This window comes from Choloepus didactylus, chromosome 13 (genome assembly GCF_015220235.1).
Source record: "Choloepus didactylus isolate mChoDid1 chromosome 13, mChoDid1.pri, whole genome shotgun sequence".
Taxonomy (NCBI): Eukaryota; Metazoa; Chordata; class Mammalia; order Pilosa; family Megalonychidae; genus Choloepus; species Choloepus didactylus.
The window spans coordinates 83,182,352-83,200,563 of record NC_051319.1 but is presented as its reverse complement, the minus strand read 5'-3'; the positions used below and the strand labels follow the sequence as shown (position 1 = coordinate 83,200,563).

At 44.1% G+C, this 18,212-nt stretch overlaps 1 protein-coding gene across 4 annotated transcripts in view; it reads left to right on the top strand.

The window, feature by feature from the left end:
* Positions 1 to 5,637: 5,637 nt before the first annotated feature.
* SIL1 (SIL1 nucleotide exchange factor) overlaps positions 5,638 to 18,212 on the top strand; it is a 324,181-nt gene continuing 311,606 nt past the window's right edge. The window contains exons 1-2 of one of the 4 annotated variants that reach the window (XM_037801497.1): positions 5,711 to 5,755; positions 9,156 to 9,297. In XM_037801497.1, coding sequence (XP_037657425.1) covers positions 9,251 to 9,297 — 47 coding nt within the window. In that variant the 5' untranslated portion in view covers positions 5,711 to 5,755; positions 9,156 to 9,250. Of the gene's footprint in view, positions 5,756 to 9,155; positions 9,298 to 18,212 lie in introns of all 4 variants that reach the window. The other 3 variants (XM_037801498.1, XM_037801499.1, XM_037801500.1) reach the window with 3 other exon arrangements.

Genomic DNA, 18,212 nt, shown 5'->3' with positions numbered 1-18,212 from the left:
ATTTATAGGACAGTTGCAAAACATAATATAAAACCCATATAGAAAATTCTAGCATTCCCTCTACCCAGATACCCAGATCTATCTACCACCTTTTAACACTTTGCCATATTTACCATGTCCAGCAATGCTTGTCTGTCTTTCCATCAGCCTTTTAGGATGGGTTTAGGCACACCTGAACTGCTCTATATGACAAAGAGGTGACGAATTTGGAAGCTTGAGGAAAATCCAGGAGAGAGAGATGTGAGCTGGCTGACTGGGTGCTGTACAAGGGGAAAAAAAAGATAAAAAGTGACCCATGGAGGGACATAGAAGAGGGACTTGCTTAAATAGACTTTCAAATTGTCTGCTGTGGGGTCTGTGGTGTTAATTTTCTCCTCCATCATCCCTACAATAACCTCAGTAAATTCTGCATTTCACACCGATGCTTTTGTGGGCCTGGATTTTTGGTGGGAAGTAGAGGAAGGTGAAAGGACAGCTGACAACTGGGTTATACTCCATTGGTCCTCAATCAGTTTCTTTAGGGTCTCTGATGGGTTTACAAGGCTACTTACTCTATATGTGTATGTTTGCATGCATGACTATGTTTAGTTGTGCAAGTAATATATCTGTGTAAGTAATACATCTGTGGGAATGTGCATGTGGCTGTGTGACAGTGTTCATGTACTTGGATGCAGACTGTTTCAACTTATCAGCACATGTAAACATGTCTGTGTGCTGTATGTATGAGTCTGAGTGTATAAGCTGTGTGCACGAGTGTAGGTGTTTGTGTCAAGATGTGTATACTATGTATGGGGCTAGGGACAGATTAATATTTCCCAGAGGTGGCTGCCACAGTACATTCCATCCCACATGTTCTTTTCACAATGTGATTTTGACACTCCTCCCCTCAAGAGGTGGGATCTCTTTCCCTCCCCCTGAATGTGGGCAGATTTTTGTTAAGTTCTCAAATAACAGAGTATGGCAGAAGTGAGGCCTATGTGACTTATGACACTAGGTCATAAAAATGCCATGAACTTTTATGCCTTGTCTCTTGGGATGTTCACACTGGGAAACCAGTCACCAAGCTGTGAAGAGGCCAAACAGCTACTTTGAGAGGACACTTGTCTGTGTCCTGGCTGACAGCACCAACTGAGGGCCCAAACAACAGCTAGCATCAACTGCCAGCTATGTGAGTGATCATCTTGCCTGGAGATGCATGGAGCAGAGCAGATTCTTTCCTGCCAAACCTGCCCAAATTGCTAAATGATTGCTGTTTTAAGCCACTAAGTTTTGGGATGCCTTGCTATGCAGTAGTAGATAACCAGAGCAGGTATGTAGCTGTCTGTTCTTTGTGTATTCATGTGGTTCAGTGTCTCTGTGGTTGTGTGGGTACCTGTGGCAGGCAGTGCATTTGTGTCAGATGTCTCTGCACACGAGTAGGTATGAGGTCGAAGGTGCTTCTGGAAACAGAATCACGGGTTCTTAGAGCTCTGCTTTGGCCTCAGTGGGATGCTGTTTGGTGAGAACACTTTGAAATCCTGTCTGCCTTCTGGGTCTCTTCTTTTATGTGTTTTTCCTTTGAACCAGAAAGGTCTGTTTATCTGAGAGCAATGTAGCCATTTGCTGACCTGCACCTGGCCCAAGCCTCCTGGAGTTGAAAAGATCCTCCAGCAGGTGGGAAGCTGTCACCTAGAGCCCTTGCAGGTACTGGAAATGCTGTTTTTCTCTTTTTTGTTTTCTTTTGTTGAGGTCTTTAGAATTGACTCAGAGACACAGCAGAGTACAGCCACTAGGATCCTTGAGATCTCTTGAGGGTAGAGAGGCCTAGAATTCTTGACTGCTACCAAGAAGCTGCTGGCTGATAAAGTCTCACCCATAACCAGATCCCAGGGTAGAGATCTCTGGTTTCCACCCTGCCTTTCCTGCTGCAGCCCATTCCACCTGAGGGCAGCCCAGAAAGTGGAGGCTCCTGGTTCTGAGGATGCACAGTTGGTCTTCCCTGTAGCAACCCTTGGCTTACAGCTTCTTCCATGTTGGCAGCTGGACTTGGCTTTTTCTGGGAACACTGAGGGCTCTGGCTTCACACTCCTGCCCTTGCCCTGCCTCTCAGCACCTCTTAAGCATTGTTGTCCCACAGATTTTTCTGCAATGATGGAAATCCAATAATCTTATAATCTAACTGAGCACTTGAACTAGATGTGTGGCTAGTGCAAGAAAGGAATTGAATTTTAACTTTTATTTAATATTAATTTAAATTTAAATAGCTACATGTGGCTATTGGCTACTGTTCTAGTTTGCTAATGCTGCCAGAACGCAAAACACCAGAAACGGATTGGCTTTTATAAAAGGGGGTTTATTTGGTTACACAGTTACTGTCTTAAGGCTATAAAGTGTCCAAGGTAACACATCAGCAATTGGGTACCTTCACTGGAGGATGGCCATTGGTGTCTGGAAAACCTCTGTTAGCTGGAAAGGCACGTGGCTGGCGTCTGTTCCAAAGTTCTGGTTTCAAAATGGCTTTTTCCCAGGACGTTCCTCTCTAGGCTTCAGCTCCTCAAAAATGTCACTCTTAGTTGCACTTAAGGTATTTGTCCTCTCAGCTTCTCCGGAGCAAAAGCCTGCTTTCAACGGCCATCCTCAAGTGGCTCTCATCCGCAGCTTCTGTGCTTTCTTCAAAGTGTCCCTCTTGGCTGTAGCTCCTCTTCAAAACATCACTCACAGCTGCACTGAGTTCCCTCTGCCGGTCAGCTCATTTATATGGCTCCACTGATCAAGGACCACCCTGAATGGGTGGGGCCACGCCTCCATGGAATTTATCTCATCAGAGTTATCACCCACAGGTGGGTGGGGCACATTCCATGGAAACACTCAAAGAATTACAATCCAATTAACACTGATAGGTCTGCCCACACAAGATCACATCAAAGATAATGGCGTTTGGGGGACATAATACATTCAGACTGGCACGGCTACCGTATTGGACATCACAATCCTGAAGATTTCAAAGAGAAGAATTTGTTTTATCTGAAAAATAGGATAAAATCTGCTCTACCTACTTCACAGGATTGTCCAGAGCAAATGAGATGACAAATGTGAAAGGACTCTACTCACAAATGGGATCTGGCAGGAAAGCCAGCAGTGCTGAGTGAGCTTATTCTTACAGCTCTTTGTTAATATTTCTGTTAATGGTCTTTGCTGGGCTGTTTTGATTTAATCTATTTACATTCTGTTCTCTCATTTGATCCTGAACTTTTTGAAGAAACTTGGTAGGACTCTTTCACAGTTGTATCCCCACAGCCAAAGGATGGCATGTAGCTGGAGGCTTCTGTTCAAGTGAATGAAATGTCTGGAATCCAGAAGAGATTCATGGTAGCGGGATTTGAGCTGGATGGTGAAAGCTGAGTAGGCAGAGAAGAGGAGGCAGGACAACATGGTGGCAAGACGCAGCTGGGCCTTCTGCTCTCCATACTCAATATTCCAAGCCCATCTATATAGACCAGGGAGCCAATTACTGATGTAGGGAATGCTTCCATACATTGTAATATCAGGCCTGTGGGAGATGAATTAAGAAGCTGATCAGAAGAAAAGTGATCTACTCAGCACATTCTGCTTGTTGAGAAAGGTCAGATTGATCATTTAAATCTCTGCCTAGCCAGGGCTCTGGGGGTGGGTGCTGTGGTTCCTCTGATTTGATTGACGGTGGCCAGGTTGAAGGTGATTCCTTGGGCTCTCTACCCTTCCAGGCTTCTGCTTTTCTGGGGAATAGAAAAGGGAAGCTTGAAGCTGCAACAGGGCTTCAAGGGAGAAATTATGTATTGGTTGTTGTTTACTTATTTAAAAGGAAATTTAAAATTTATTTTTGCTCTAATACAAGAGTAATACAGAGAAACAAAGAGAGGAGACTACAAGCTCCTATGATCCCACCACCCAGTTTGATCTCTGGACTTCAAACTTCCTGTCTTTTTAGTTGTCCTCCTGGCTTGACGGCCATGTAAGTAGAGGCTGCCTGCTTATTCTGGCCCCAATACTGGCTTCAGCAGCTCAGGAGGCTTGAGCTCAGAGCTAGTTGCTCTGAGAAAGTTGTTTTCAGTCAGAGTTTTCCAAGGTTTGGGACCTGGGGGGCACAGGATATCCCTTTCTACCCACTTGAGCTGGTTAATCTCTCCCAAGGAGGAAGCCAGGCCCTTGTGAGTTCCGGCAGCTCAGTGTCCAGCTGGACTCTTCTCTTGGTACAGGCATTCATTTATTCACTCATCATAAGATTTGAACTTATTCTATTTTAAGCATCTTATTCCTGTAGCACTCTATTAATATCTTTATTATAGCAATGTGCCAGGCTCGATTGTAATTTATATGTTCCTTCTGAAATTTATCACTCAGGCAATAGACATTTGCTGAGCATTTATTATCTGTCCTCATGGTACTAGGCAGTGGCACAAATTTGAATTATTACTGGTCCTAGTTACACTCCCTGCTTTCCTGGATGTTCCAGGAGAAAGTGAGCTGTTTTCCATCCGTTTCTATCTAGGCCCCAGAAGTGTCCTACCTAGACCTTTCTCATAAACAGACACTCTCCACTCAACTACTGCCCAGGTGCTTGTCCTGAGCCCTGCTCTCCCTCCCCAAGCCACCAATCAAGGTTTGCTCAGGGACTGTGAAATCAATTTTCCACCTGATCGAAGTATACATAATCAAAAGGTAAATTGACTGCTAGATGCTCATATCTAAAAGGGAAAGAACTCCAGAGAAGGTTTGATTGTTTGCTCTTGGGGAATATCTGCCATTTGGGGGAGATCATTGCTTGTTTGGATTATTCTTTTCTCCACTCATAAATGGCCAGGAATCATCTGTGACAGGGCACTGAGGGCCTTAGGGAACACCCCATTTACTGGTCAGGTCATTTTACATGTCTGGTCAAGGGGAAGGTCTAGCAGACTGGGAGAGTGCAAAGAGAATAGGACTTTGGAGACACCCAAATCTGGCTTGAATTTCCTTCCACCACTTCCTAATGTATGACCTTGTATAAGTCCTTTAACTTCTTTGAGCCTCATCTTCCCTATCTATAAGAAGGGGATGACAGTTCTGATTTTAGTAAGTTGTTATGAAACAGATGTAATGTATATGCAGCCTCTAGCATACATAAATATTCAATGATAGAGCAGAATTGGAACTGCAAGTGACTTTATTTTTAAAATAACTGATCGTTGTCAAAAATTCACACCGTACAAATATATGAAGTGGGTGGCTTGCAGGTGGCTTATTTTGCACGAATTTTCATAGGACGGTTTCTTGAACTCTGCTTCTCAGTCTAAGTCACAACAGCTTTATTTATTTTTACCTCCCACCCCTTCTGGTTTCTTTTGAGGATCCTTCTGCTACCAAGAAATTAGGCTGTTGGGAAATCAGAGAAGAAACTTGGAAACTCCATTTTGGTCTAGCTTTGAACTAAAAGCTGGCCCGCCAGCAATTCTTCTCTCAGCTCTAGCTTCGGCGGGAGGACACCGGTTAAAAATGGCAGGGGGCGGGACTTCGCAGGGGGTGGGACTCAAGGAGAGAGGCCTACTAATAACTCCGAGTACGGGAAAGGGGGTGAGGAGGCTGCCTTCGGTTCTGGTAGGCTGCAATTGGGCGAGGTTGCGAGAGACGTAATAGCCGCGCGCTCACGGGTCTAGAGGGTCGCCGCTGCGTCTGCGCACAGAGGAGCTGGTTGTTGGTGAGGCCGCTTGGAATTGTGGGGCTTGTGTCTGTCCCTCGGCTGCCGTGCGGGAAGCCGAAGGTAGGGGCGTGAGGGCTACCCGACCCTGAAACTGGGCGGGGGTCTCAGGGCGCTGCCCGGACCTCCTCCGGTCAGCGGCCCCGGCGCCTTCCCAGCAGTGTCCCGGGGACCCCACACATTCCCCGCCGCCACCCCCCCCCCCACCCGCTCCCGCTAGTTTCTCCAAAGTGGGACGTACAGGTGAACCCTGGGCTCTTCAGTAGGATCCGCAGACCTGGCCCCTCAGCCTAAGGGTCAAGGGCCGCCATCGCTACATTTCTCACTTAGAGCGTCTCCAGTACCCTTCTTCAGCGTTAGGAAATAAGCCAGCGTTGGGAATGGGATGGGGGGGCGGGGGGGGGCAGGTTCTGGCTTCTGTTCTAGTTTCCTTCCCTGCTCCCTTTTCCCCGTTTCAGTTTCCGCAACTGTCCAAAGAAGGGATAGATTAGGTACTCCCTGAGACCCCTCCAATGTTGGCATTCTGGTTCTCTGCTGACACTCGGTGTCTCTTCTTCACCATATGGAATTGCATCCTCTTCCCCCTCCATTGGTATTTCCACTCCTGTTCGTGTTTTCCTTTGTCCTGGTACGTGGGAGACTTGCCTTAACAGTAGGGGTTACAGACTGTGTGCTTCAAATCACCTAGGGAGTTTGTACACTGCCCTGGGTTTCACCCATAGGGATTTCAATAAGGTGGGACATGAGAATCTGCAGTGCCCGCAGGTGATTCTGATTCAGGTGGTCCCAGAATCCTCTTGGAGAATCTGCTTCAGGTGTTAGGAAAGAATGACCTGACATATGAGCCGCTGGGAAGGGGCCCCAGGTGGGAAAGCCCAGGAATCAGAAAATATCTAACACGAGAGGCCAGTGGTCTTTGCCCTGTAGTTAGTGGGCCAGTCAGATGCCTTAAAAAAAAAAAAAAAAAAAAAAAAAAAAGAGTATATTGACAACGGATATGTAAGGTCAGTTTGCCAATAAATATTTTTAGATGCCTGGCTTTGATTCAAGCCCAGTTGGCTTTCTTGCTTCAATAAAAACAAAAATCACAAACTGCTGTGGAGAATGGAGCCGACTAGATTAACCCAGACTAGGAAGGCAGATCCTGAGGAGAATGAAGCCTCCATGTTTGCTAAAAGAAGAAACCAATGTGTTTATAAACACTTAACAGTGTTTGTTTTGACAGCATGAAAGATGTTTTGTTGTTGTTGGTTTGTGTGTATGTGTGTGTTTTGTTCACACCCAAACCAAGCTTTTTTTTTTCCTGATAAAAGTATAATAGGATTTTGATGAGACTTGGGGCATGATATTAGGATTGATGTTTGTATAACACGGGTCAGGACTTGGTTTGTGGCTTCAGTTGAGATGGCTTTTGGGTTCTTAATATGCTGTTGCAGCACCAGATTTATTTTAGTCTTTCTTTAGAGTGTTTAATGTATTTAATCTGTTGATTATTACATATGCTGTTCTGATGAAATTGGCTGTGAAGATGTACAGCCCCCATTTTATAGCTCATGGGAATGGGGAATATCATGTTAGTTGGGGTGTGGCAGCCTAAGAATCAAAATTTGCCTGGCACTTTGATTTCTATTCTCTTCCCCTTTCCTGCTGTCTTCTGTAGGCCAACTATTTTGTTTTTTTGCCGAGGCCAATTTTGAGCCCTGATATCCTTCACTGGTAGGAAAAAAAAAAAGGCTAATTGAGTGAAACTGAAAAGTAACAAAATAATATTAAAATAATGAACATGCCAGAACTTAATTTTCCAGTGAGTTTTGCTCTCCTTTAGAATGGTGTATGTGAGTGTGGGAGTGGGGCTTGAGTGTGGCATCACCTAAGAGATATGGTCATCATCCAAAGCAGTTTTGAAAATCCGCCCCTGGAATTGTCTTCGGAGACATTTTTGAGCCATATACTTCTTGTTAATACATGGTACCATACTTTGTGTGGTCTATGTGTGTGTATTACTCCAGATGGCTTGTTTTCAGATGAGTTAACAGTCTTTTGGTAATGGACGTAACAGGCTTTTGGAGTTGGGCGAGCATCAGTTTTTATTTTGAGTTTACCACTTATTAACTATATGACCTTAGACAAGTTAGTTCACTTCTTAGATTCCGTTTTCCACTCCATAAAAATGTGAACAATACTTTGAAGAGTGGGTAAATGAGGTAATATCCACTGAAGCTCTTGGGACATAATAGGAATGCTAAATGTTTGTTTTCACTCAAAGAACAAAATTTTATTATTAATGAGAATGTGCAAAACAACATGACCAGCCCTAAAGGTAATTGTACCTTTTTCCAAATAGATGGATGCCTTCCAATTCTCTGCCCCTTTATATCAGTATGTTTGTAGATTCATATGCTGACCTGCCACCTGTGTTTTTCTTCATTAATTTTCCATTCTTGCCTAAGTGAAGCTGTGCTGCCAAAGGCTGTCTGCCAGTCTCTTGGAGTAAGCCTCTTTTTCAGGAGAGCTAATCTGAACATTCTTACGAGGCCAGCCCCTTGGTTGTGTACTCCTGGGGATTTTTCTCTGGGGCCCCAGCTGGTGCTTAGATCACGCTCTGTAGCACAGGCATCTCTAACTCCTGGATTTGGTGTCAATTTGGCTACCTATCCTTGTGGAGCTAATCTTTTCTCTTTCTGAGCAAGGATAAATAGTTTATCCTTTCTGAGTCTGCCTTAAACCGAAAGCCTTAGGTTCCACAGCAGAGAACTTCATATTTTAATCATATGTGGTCTAGAGAGGGAATATCCTGCCTTTTTTTTTTTTTCTTCATTTGCTTTCGCCAAAGGCATTACTGCTGAGTAGGGGAGGAGGAGAATAGTCTGTTCCCATTCAGTTGGGACTTTGGGTAATCCCTGATTCCTAGCATCAACAAAAACTATGTTTGTCTTTGGGACAAAAACTTCCTGTAAAAGGTTCAAGCTGGTGAGGACATATGTGGAGAACCTCATGGAATATTCCTGAAAAATACTTGGCTTGTGAATAGTTCAACCTGGCATCCTCACTTGTGCAATTCCTTACTCTGGAGACAGTGAGAATCTACTAGCAACAGAATTGTGTTCAGCCTAGTCCTATAATTCCTTTATATTGCAACAGGCAGCTGGATGTGGGGGGTTGTAACAAGGCTGTGGTTATGCTGGCTTATTGTGTCTGCCCTCTCATCCTGGTAACACTGCCCTTGGCTTTGGTGTTTGAGGCATTGAGAAGGAAGTGGCATAGACAATGCATGTGTAACATTCTATGCAAGGCCTTGATGGAGGTCAGGGCAGAGAGATCTGAGCCCAGGGTTGGGCAATGGCAAATGGCAGTCTGGTTTCAGGAACACTGCTGATGTGCTATGAAGCCTTCATGACAGCCACCATGTTTCTTGGTTTCACCTCATCTGTGTAATGGGGATGCCTTTAATGATCTCTTCTAGGAGAAGGGGGAAGAGTCATCCTGGTTTCCTAGATGTGGGACCTTCAGTGCTGAAGCCAAGAAGTCTGGGATAAACTGGACCCAAACAGGTCATCCATGCACATTATGCAAATTAATGAATTTGCTGTCCTTATGGAATTTGGGTGAGCCCTTTGGTTCATTTAATAAAGTGTTTCTCAATCTTTTGTTCATTATCTTCAGTTGAGACATTTTTTTTTTTCCTAATTGCCCCCTCTTCCCGAAATTTTAATTCCACAGATATTCTATGTATCTATTTATGTAACATGACCCTTTGGTAGGCCACAAACCATTGTAATAGCTAAAGTTTTTTTTTCATATCAATTTCAATCAAGTTTCACTCCCCTGGGGGCAATATTTCCACAATGAGAATACATAATATAATTCTATATTCTTTCTCTGTTAGGATCATCAAGGCTTGTTTTCTATCTAGAAGATGCAATTTTTACCACAAACTTTTTCAATGCCTTAAATACCAGACAAGTAAAAGCAGAGGAATATTATCTCATTCATTCCTCACTTCAACGCTGGAAGGTTGCTGGTATTATCCTCATTTTATAGATGAAGAAACTGAGCTCATTGAGGTTAAGTTTGGTGCTCTTGTATTTAAATCCAGCTCTATCCGACTCCAAAGCTCTTTTGTTCTGAGTTAACCCCAGAGCTCTTTATGTTGAACTATGCTGCCTCCCTGATGAGTCTGTAGTCGTCAGCAGGATATTCAACCACTCAGCTTCCTTTTCTGGAGACCCTTCCAGGTGGTAGGCCCCGTGTAAGACATTGTGGACGTTAAAGTGAAAAAGACAGTTCCTGCTGCCACGGCGCTCACCGAGTTGTTTTTCCAGGGTGGGAATGCCTTAGGGCCAGTGCCCTTGCCTCCTCCTGGTTAGGCCCCTTGTGAATTGGCTGGCGGTAGCTAAAGGCTGTCATGGAAAGAATTAAGCTGCTTAGCCTTTAGGAGGGTCAAAGCTGTGAATTTGTCCTTACTAGTTCCATTTTCCAACCAGCTGAGCTGTTCTTAATCAGCTGAGCATGTTGCCCTCAGAGTTTAACCAAAATGGTGTAGCAGGTCTGGTAAACTTTGCTGTAAAATGTTTGTGAGCATGAGAATTAGTAACAGCCACATTTCTGCTTTGCTTATTGATATTCCTAATAATTCAGAGCAGAAGTTGTCCCTTTCTGAAGTTATTGTAGACTGTCTGTCTTAAAGCCTAATTCTGTTAAGAGAATCAGAGAAGAAATGGAATGAGGGTGGAGGTGGGTGTGGGAGGGATGCCTTTAACAAAGAGGCTGGAATTGAGTTTATTCTTTATTGTTTTATTTTCTTCCAAATCTTGGACTTTTGAGGTGTTCCATTTACCATCTGCTTCTCTGGTATGTACTGGACCTTCCCTTTTTGGAGTTGAGTCTGCTGTGTTGGCTCTGGTGTTCCCATACTGGGTGCTGGAGCCTTTGTGTAGTGTCTGATGTTTAGCCCGTGTCATACTTTCACATCCACAGAGAGATCGGGGAAGGTATGTTTCTGAGGTCTGGCTGTGTCAAGAACTGAGGAAGTTCTTGGTTATGTGTTTTTGTCACCACTTATTATCATCACAGGCAGGGGAACATCCCAACTATCAGTGAACTGATAACCACTCTAGTCACTTATCTCTTTGCAAGTATTCTGTCCCTTCTGTGTTTTGAGGCATAGGAGTTCTGGAAACTGGAAGAAGAATCTGAGATGGCTCCCAAAGGGGTGGTAAGGAAGGCTAATGCCTATGGAGTCATCAATGGACATTATTTTTACCTCTGGGAATAATCTCATGCTTACATGCCTCTCATTTCTGTGAGACTCCCAAGGGGGCAGTGGCCATCTGACCAACCTTTAGAAAACTAGCAGACTTCAGTCCAGTGGAAGTAGCATAAAGTAGGACAATCGATATAGACAACATTGATCAGTCACTCTTTGAGTCCAGTGGGTAGCAGGCATTGGAAACAAGGGGCCAGCTCCTAAGCAAGGTGTTTGAAGTCAATTTCATGCCCGCTACCCCCACCATGATCCTGAAGACTCAAGTACCATTGTTATAGTTCTGCTGCTGCCACTGCCCGATGGCTCTGTTTTGTAAAATAGCTTAGCATTTGATGGGTTCTTATTTTACTGGTGACAATACGGAGTCCCAGAGAAGTGAAGTAGGCCACATACCTTTTTTAGGGCCATCAGTATATGAGCCTCAGAGCTGGGACCCAAGCCAGGGGCTTTACAGCAGCAGGCCATAGAAGTTACTAGAACTGTTGAAGGTGTTATAAAGATGCAAGATGCTATTGTAGTTAAAAATCTCCAGGAAAGAAGACCCCACCTCCACTGACTTTTCTTGTGCATTATCTTACAGCCCTCACTGTAGATGGGTTTTGGCTGTCATGCTGGTTTTTCTCCTACTCATGTCGAAGTGTGTTTCCTCTTGTTCCTACCTCAGAGGAAAAAGATTGACTTTTTCCCCTGTATTAGGAGCACAGAAATAACGCTCAGGCTAGACTGCTGTGTTTTCTGTAAAGAATGGGGCTGGATGTACCAGTGCACCATATATGGTGACCTAAGCCAACCTTTAATACCTCTCTAAAAGAAAAAGAGAGATAGAAAAAGGAATGGACAGTACGTCAGAATGCTTTAAAAACACTTTGGAGTGAAACTGATTCAGATTGATTTTCTGCTCTCTACTTACTAGCTGTCAGATCTGGGGCAAGTTACTCCTTTTCTCTAAGCCTTGGTTTCCTGATGTGTAAAATGGAAATGATAACCGTTACTTTTGTAGCTGTCTTGAGAATTAATTAAGAGAATATATGGAAAGTGCTTCCTCTGGCATAGTTGGAGTGTTCTATATTATTATCATCAACAGTGTAACACCAGCAGATTCTATTTCTTGACCCAAGACTTGGTTTGAGGCTAAATTATGCTGGCCAAGTAAGTTTTATCTTAACCATTGCATTGTCTGTCTTCTTTGTTGATTGGTTTATTATTCCTGTTAGCAGTTATAGCTAGTTCATGTTGGTTAACTAAAAGTTGTGAGAGCAGGGAATTTCACAGCCTCCCTGCTCACTGTCTCTGTGCAGTTCTCATCTTTCGAGGAGGTTCATTCTAAATGGGAGCCTGAGCCAGTGGGACCTGTTTCCTGGGCAGTGTCTGACATGGGGATTTTATTGGAGCAGGACTGGCTGGTCCAGAGCTTGCCTGGGGTCCTCTGGGAGTGCACTCTCCTTGTCTCTTGCTTTATGCTCTTTAGCCAGACATGAAGCAATTAGCTCATTAAGGGAACTTTGACTTCTGTCATGGCTTTCCTCTGATTTGTGTGCCCATTTTTGGTCTTTGTGCAAGGTCAGGGAGGCACAGGCAAATACAGTGACTGGGATTTTGTGCTAAAGTTGATGCTCTTTGCCTTTGAGATTTACAGCTGGTTCAGTGTAGCAATGGGAGTGAGGGTGCGGGTGGGGAAAGAGCCCCTGAAGCCACCACCATTATATTGATCTCAAGCTGAATTTAAAAAAAATCCAAGCACCATTACCATAGCCTGTGCCTTCTCTGAATGAAGCAAATAGAGTAAAATCTCACTGCTTTCGAGAAACGCCAATTGGTTTAAAAAAAAAAAAAAAGGGGAAAGGGGAATTAAAGAGTCTTTCAGGGAAATGCCCGTATCTTGGATTTTTGGTGGAGCCTCTGCAGTTATCTTTCTCACCTAGTCTTATTGCTTCCCCTATTTTCTATTACTGTTCTTCCAAGTTATTACAGGGGCCTCCTATAGCCTCTGGTTTCAGCTTCTGTCATGTCATTGTATACTACTGTCATGTTGATCTTCCTGTACACAATGCTGATCTGAGCTCACTGACTGCTGAATAAATTCCAAATTTATTAGCTGTCCTGGTGTTCCAAGCCTATCACAATGTATTACTGTACTGCTGCTTTAATTGTATCGTCTATTGTCACCCACATGTATCTTTTGCTGCTGATAAACTGGTCCATGTGGTCCTCTAAGCACGCCTCATGTTTGTGCCTCTGCAAGTTCCTTTTGCCCAGAATACCCTCTCCTTACTTCATGCTTCAGAACCACCTTCAGTGAGCCTTGCCTGATACCTCCTCTTCTGTATCCCAATAGCAATATCTTGATTATCCTGGTTAGTTGTTTTTCTCTCATTATATGAGCTTCCCAAGGACGTGGGCTATCCTTTGTTTGCTGTCCCCAGTATAATGCTGGACATCATAAATGCTTATTGAATGAATGAATTAATGAAAGCCTGAGAAATAGCAATCCTGCTCAATTCCCTCTTCTTCCCTGAAGCATTCCTTGATTGCTCCCAGCCATAGGGAGTTCAGCATGTTCAACTTCCAGAGCCCTTTGCGTCTGAACCAGTCTGATTCCTTAGAGTGTTATCTCCCAACTGGATTATAAATTCCTAGAGGGAAGAGACTGCATTCCTCATTCCTCTTTGTGTTTCTAGCCCCCAGAAGAGTTCCTGGCACATAGAGGATATTCAATAAATGCTTGTGAATGCACGAGTCCTGCTCTTTGGTCACCTGATGTGCCTGGCAGTTGATCAGCCTCTTCTGTCACTTGTTGGCCAGGGGGTCCCCAACTCAGATGTTTTCAGGAATAGGCAGGGAAAGTCAGTGTGAGGCAATGGAATGATAGGCCTGTGTCAAACTGGAGAGCTCATACTGTTTTTGGAGGGACAGCTGCTTCTCAACCCATTGTTGTCATGTGTGAGTGGCTCAACTGTCACTTGATAATCTAATATTACAAGAGAAGCCAGAAATCCACATTTTTATGTGAAATCCCCAGGGACTGTCAAAGCACATATATGGTCCAGATTTTACCTATTTATTAGTTTTGGGTAAAGGCTGGAATTTCATACATTTAAGTTATTGTGGAGAAAGAAATGGAGGAGAGGGTATAACATGAAAGCTTTTGAGCGAGTTTTGGTGAAAGCCTAGCTTTTAGAGTGTTCTTTGATTTCCTATGGGAGTAATTTAGTCTCTTAAGCCTAGGTCTCACAGAGCATCATCTATGGTTTTGGGCTTCTTCCTCCCTTGTATTCCAATTTCTTTGGGCTATGAAAAGCCAATTTTGTCCCTAGAAAGATGGCGATCCAGGGACTTCTGTGATTTTTGCCAAGCCTCTGCTGAGATAGGTTTTTGTGATTGTCCCTGCTGCTGGCTACTTAAAGGACCAGGTGGTACAACATGAGGTTTTAGGGCCAGGCTTGGCTCCAGAGACCACTTGTGTTAATGATATCTCTGAGAAGGGGTGCTGGGGTGAACAAACATAACAGAAAGGGAGATATAGTGTACAAAATCATTGCCTAAATGTGGTCAGCCAGGAGGCAAAGCAATGTAATAGCCAGAGGGAAATCAGCACCTGTGCAAACTTTTAACAGGGTAATATACCCTGGCTGTCTCATTCTTTTCACAGTCCCTGAGTGCCCCTGGCAGTGCTTATTTACTTGGCTTTACCTTCTGGATCTGAGAATGCTGCCATCAATGGTATCCCCATTTGTGGCTGAATGTAGCTGATTGGAATGTCTTTGGAAGGGTATATGAGAAACTGAAAACAGTGGTTGCTTCTGGTGAGGGGCCCTGGGTGGCTACAGAATAGGGGAGGAGGGACAATTACTTTTCACTATATACTTTTGTGTGCCTTTTCAAATTTGAACCATGTGCATGTATTGTTTTTTTCTTTTTTCTTCAGTGTACCTGAGCAGACCCCAAGCGTATGTATGGTCTGCCCTTCAAATTCCGCTCTGTCTTCACTTTACTCCTGAAGTGTGGGGTTTCTCTACAAAAGAAGAATGACTGTAAACTGCCTGTTGGAAGTGACAGCCTTGCCTCTCTGCTCTCCAGAAGTGTCTTAGGGTTCTTATCCAAGGGTCTTTGGAATAACAATCAGGCCTAGTGTATGTTCAACATAAAAGGACTTTCAAATATATTATTTTATTGGATCTTTACAACATCCCCATTTTATGGAGGGAAGAAATTTAGGTTTGGGGAGTCTAAATGATTTACCTGGAGTTATACAGCCAGTCAGGGCAGCTAGTTAGCCTTACCTCATTCATACCCCTTGCCCTTAGTTCATTTGACAGTGACAGAGTCCTCTCTCTTTTGAATTCCCTAATGGGTTTCTGGAGCTGTTTCAGTTAGGGCAGTAGTGTTGCTGTGGTGCTCCCTCTTGCCTTTTTCTTCAGGACGCTCAGTCTTCTCTGGAATAAAAAGGTCAGTAGTAGGTTTCTCCATTTTCTAAATGGTGTAAACTAAGGCTCCATCATGGTGATATAGGGAACTTCAAATTGAAAGGCTGGTTTCCTATTCTTTGCTGAGTATTATTGCTGCTATTAAGCAGAAGGCTTTGTTTCCAGGTTACAAATCTTTTTAGCAAAGAAGTAAGTGTGGAATAGAATTGGAAGCCTTCATGTAGTCCTTGGATATAATTTAATGCTCCACATTCCAGAGAGAGTAAACATTGTAAAGTGTGCAAGATGGGTTTGGATTAATATCCTGACAACATATGGCGTGGCATGTAGGGCATTCCTTGGAGACCCTCCTCACCATACACAGCCTGTCTTTGCTGCGTGGCCCCTTCCGGCAGGTCTTCCCAGCAGCTGTTGTGCACCTGGGTGAACCATCAGCTTCCCTAAGCTTTAAAAAAAACAATTTTAAATGGTGAAAGCCCTCACACAGGAGGCAAAATAAACAGACAAATCTAAGAGACAGTGTGATTTAGTACGACTTAGCTTGCTCTCGGTTTGTCCAGTGTATTCACTCCTGTTAAAAACACTGGCTGATCCTCACCACCAGGCCCTTCAGAATATGTCACTGAAATCACCTTACCCTTTCTAGTCTGGTGCCCTTGATGTCAATGGGTGTGGAAAGTCTCTGGAAGCTACAGGGAGGCAGTGAGCACCATGCAGGGAAGGCTCACTTGCTTCTAAAGACCAAGCAGAAATCCTTGGATTTTTATCATGGCTACTTCCTACTTAAGTCAGAATTAGATTACCTCCAAAGAGAATTCTGTACATTACCGACACAGCTTGGAGTGGGGAGGCTCCTGCTAAGTCCTTTGCAGTCTCTGAAGAGCACTCACTGGGGACATGTTGAGATCATGCTTGTATTGTCTTTTCTTCATCCAGCCTTGATTTGTGCTGTGCAAGGAGAGTTGTCCTAGAGAAAGCTTCCAGCTGATGGCTAAGTCAGGACCTCACTGGTGAGCAGCTTTGCAGGACCAGAAACTTAGCTTTCATAATTCATCCAGGTTTGCTCAAGTTCCAGGGGGCTATCTCAGGCACGTAAAATTCATAAGACCAACAAGCCATAGATGCAGTTAATTAATTAACTCTGAGAAACCTGACTACTAAAAGTTTTGTGTGAACAGATAAGAATACACTCTCTCCTTTATAAGAAAGATTAACTGGGGAGCCAGGTCACACTTGGAGAAATTAAAGCGAAGTATGAGGGAAAACTCCTGGGCCGTAGCATCAGATACACCCAAATTAAACCAAGTACTAACTGTGAGACTTCAGATGAAATATTTAACCTTGCTGATCCTATTTCCTCATCTGTAGAACTTCCTGGGGTTTTCATACATGCACATGGAAAGCACACTCAGTAAATGTTTTTTCTTACTTGTTCTCCTCTCTCCTTCCCTCTTTTCCTCCCCTGCCCACACCATCCTTCTGTGTCTATAGTGTGACCAAAATACACCTGTGAGTCTGTTAGGGCACCCTGGATTATATTGGAGATATACTCCTTTTTATTCTCTAGGTGCCCTTTTATGTACGTTTTGCAGACCATGGTCCTTCTGCTTCCGCAGGTTACAGTAGGAACAACTAGATTCTAGTCCTCATCTGTCATTTCAAACCCAGGTATTCTTTCTGGTCACCATTCAGTTCACAATTATTTGCTGAGCAGTCACTGCATGCCAGGTACTGCTCAGTCCTGGGAATATTGTGGGAACAAGATAGACATGGTCTCTGCCCTCAGTAATACCTTTCCATACCCTCTCCTTGGGTGGATTTCTTTCTTGGGTGACTGATCTTGTTCTTTCTGTGTCACTTCATATTAATTTCCATTTGAGAGGGCAATCTTTTCTCTAGACCTGGGGGACAGTGCTTCTTTGTGTTGCTTGGGCCTTGCCTGCTGGCTTGCCCACTCCCAAGTGATGAGAGCAGCGTGCTGAGACTGAAGGAGAAAGCCCCGCGGGCCACTGCTCCCTCGGCCACACATGTCTGGAGAGCCTGTGCTTGGCACTCCTGAATGTTCCTTTTCTCCTTGTAAACAGATTATAGTGTTCACTGGTAATTTAAATTCAGGTACCCTTCCGCCCCCTTGCTGCTTTTTTTTTTTTTTAAAAAAAAAGCCCTGTGTATTACAGGGTAGAGAACAAAGCAGGCCAGCACTGGTCTCCTGGCAGGGTTTGTTTTATCGTGTGTTTTTTATGTAGCCTCTCTATGGGTTGCTTTTGCTTTAATAGGATTAATGTGTAATTCAGGCATATTGATATTCTTCAGTCACTGAATCTCACATCTTTCTCTACCTTGTTTGTCATAAATAGTGTGACAGGTGGATTCGGGGGCTTTGGCTGACAGGAAGTAGGACTCGCTTCTCTGCTCTGAGCTCCAGATTCCATCCTGGCCCCCAGTGGGCCCTGGTAAGGAATGCCTAGTGGTTTAGATGGATTTTTCAGCTTCAGAATAGGGGCTTGAAGATGGCTCTTTGCTCCCTCCACCTCTCCCTGCTGCCACTTTTACCAGCAGTTGCCAAGAAGTGTGTGTGGGGAAGCAGGCAGAATGGCTCACTGGGAACTATTTATTTAAGAACACCCAGCAGAGAAATGCATTTTCCTCTACTCCTTCTCTTGCTGTGGCACGGCAGCATTGTGATTTGGAACTGCTTGTCCCTCTGCAATACCAAGGCCCATGTACGACTCCTCCAGCCCTGTTGGGGTTTTCAACAGTAAATTCCTTGGTGGGTGGTGTTTCCCTCCAATCCATCATCTTCCGAGGCAGGCGGGCGGGGGTGTCAACA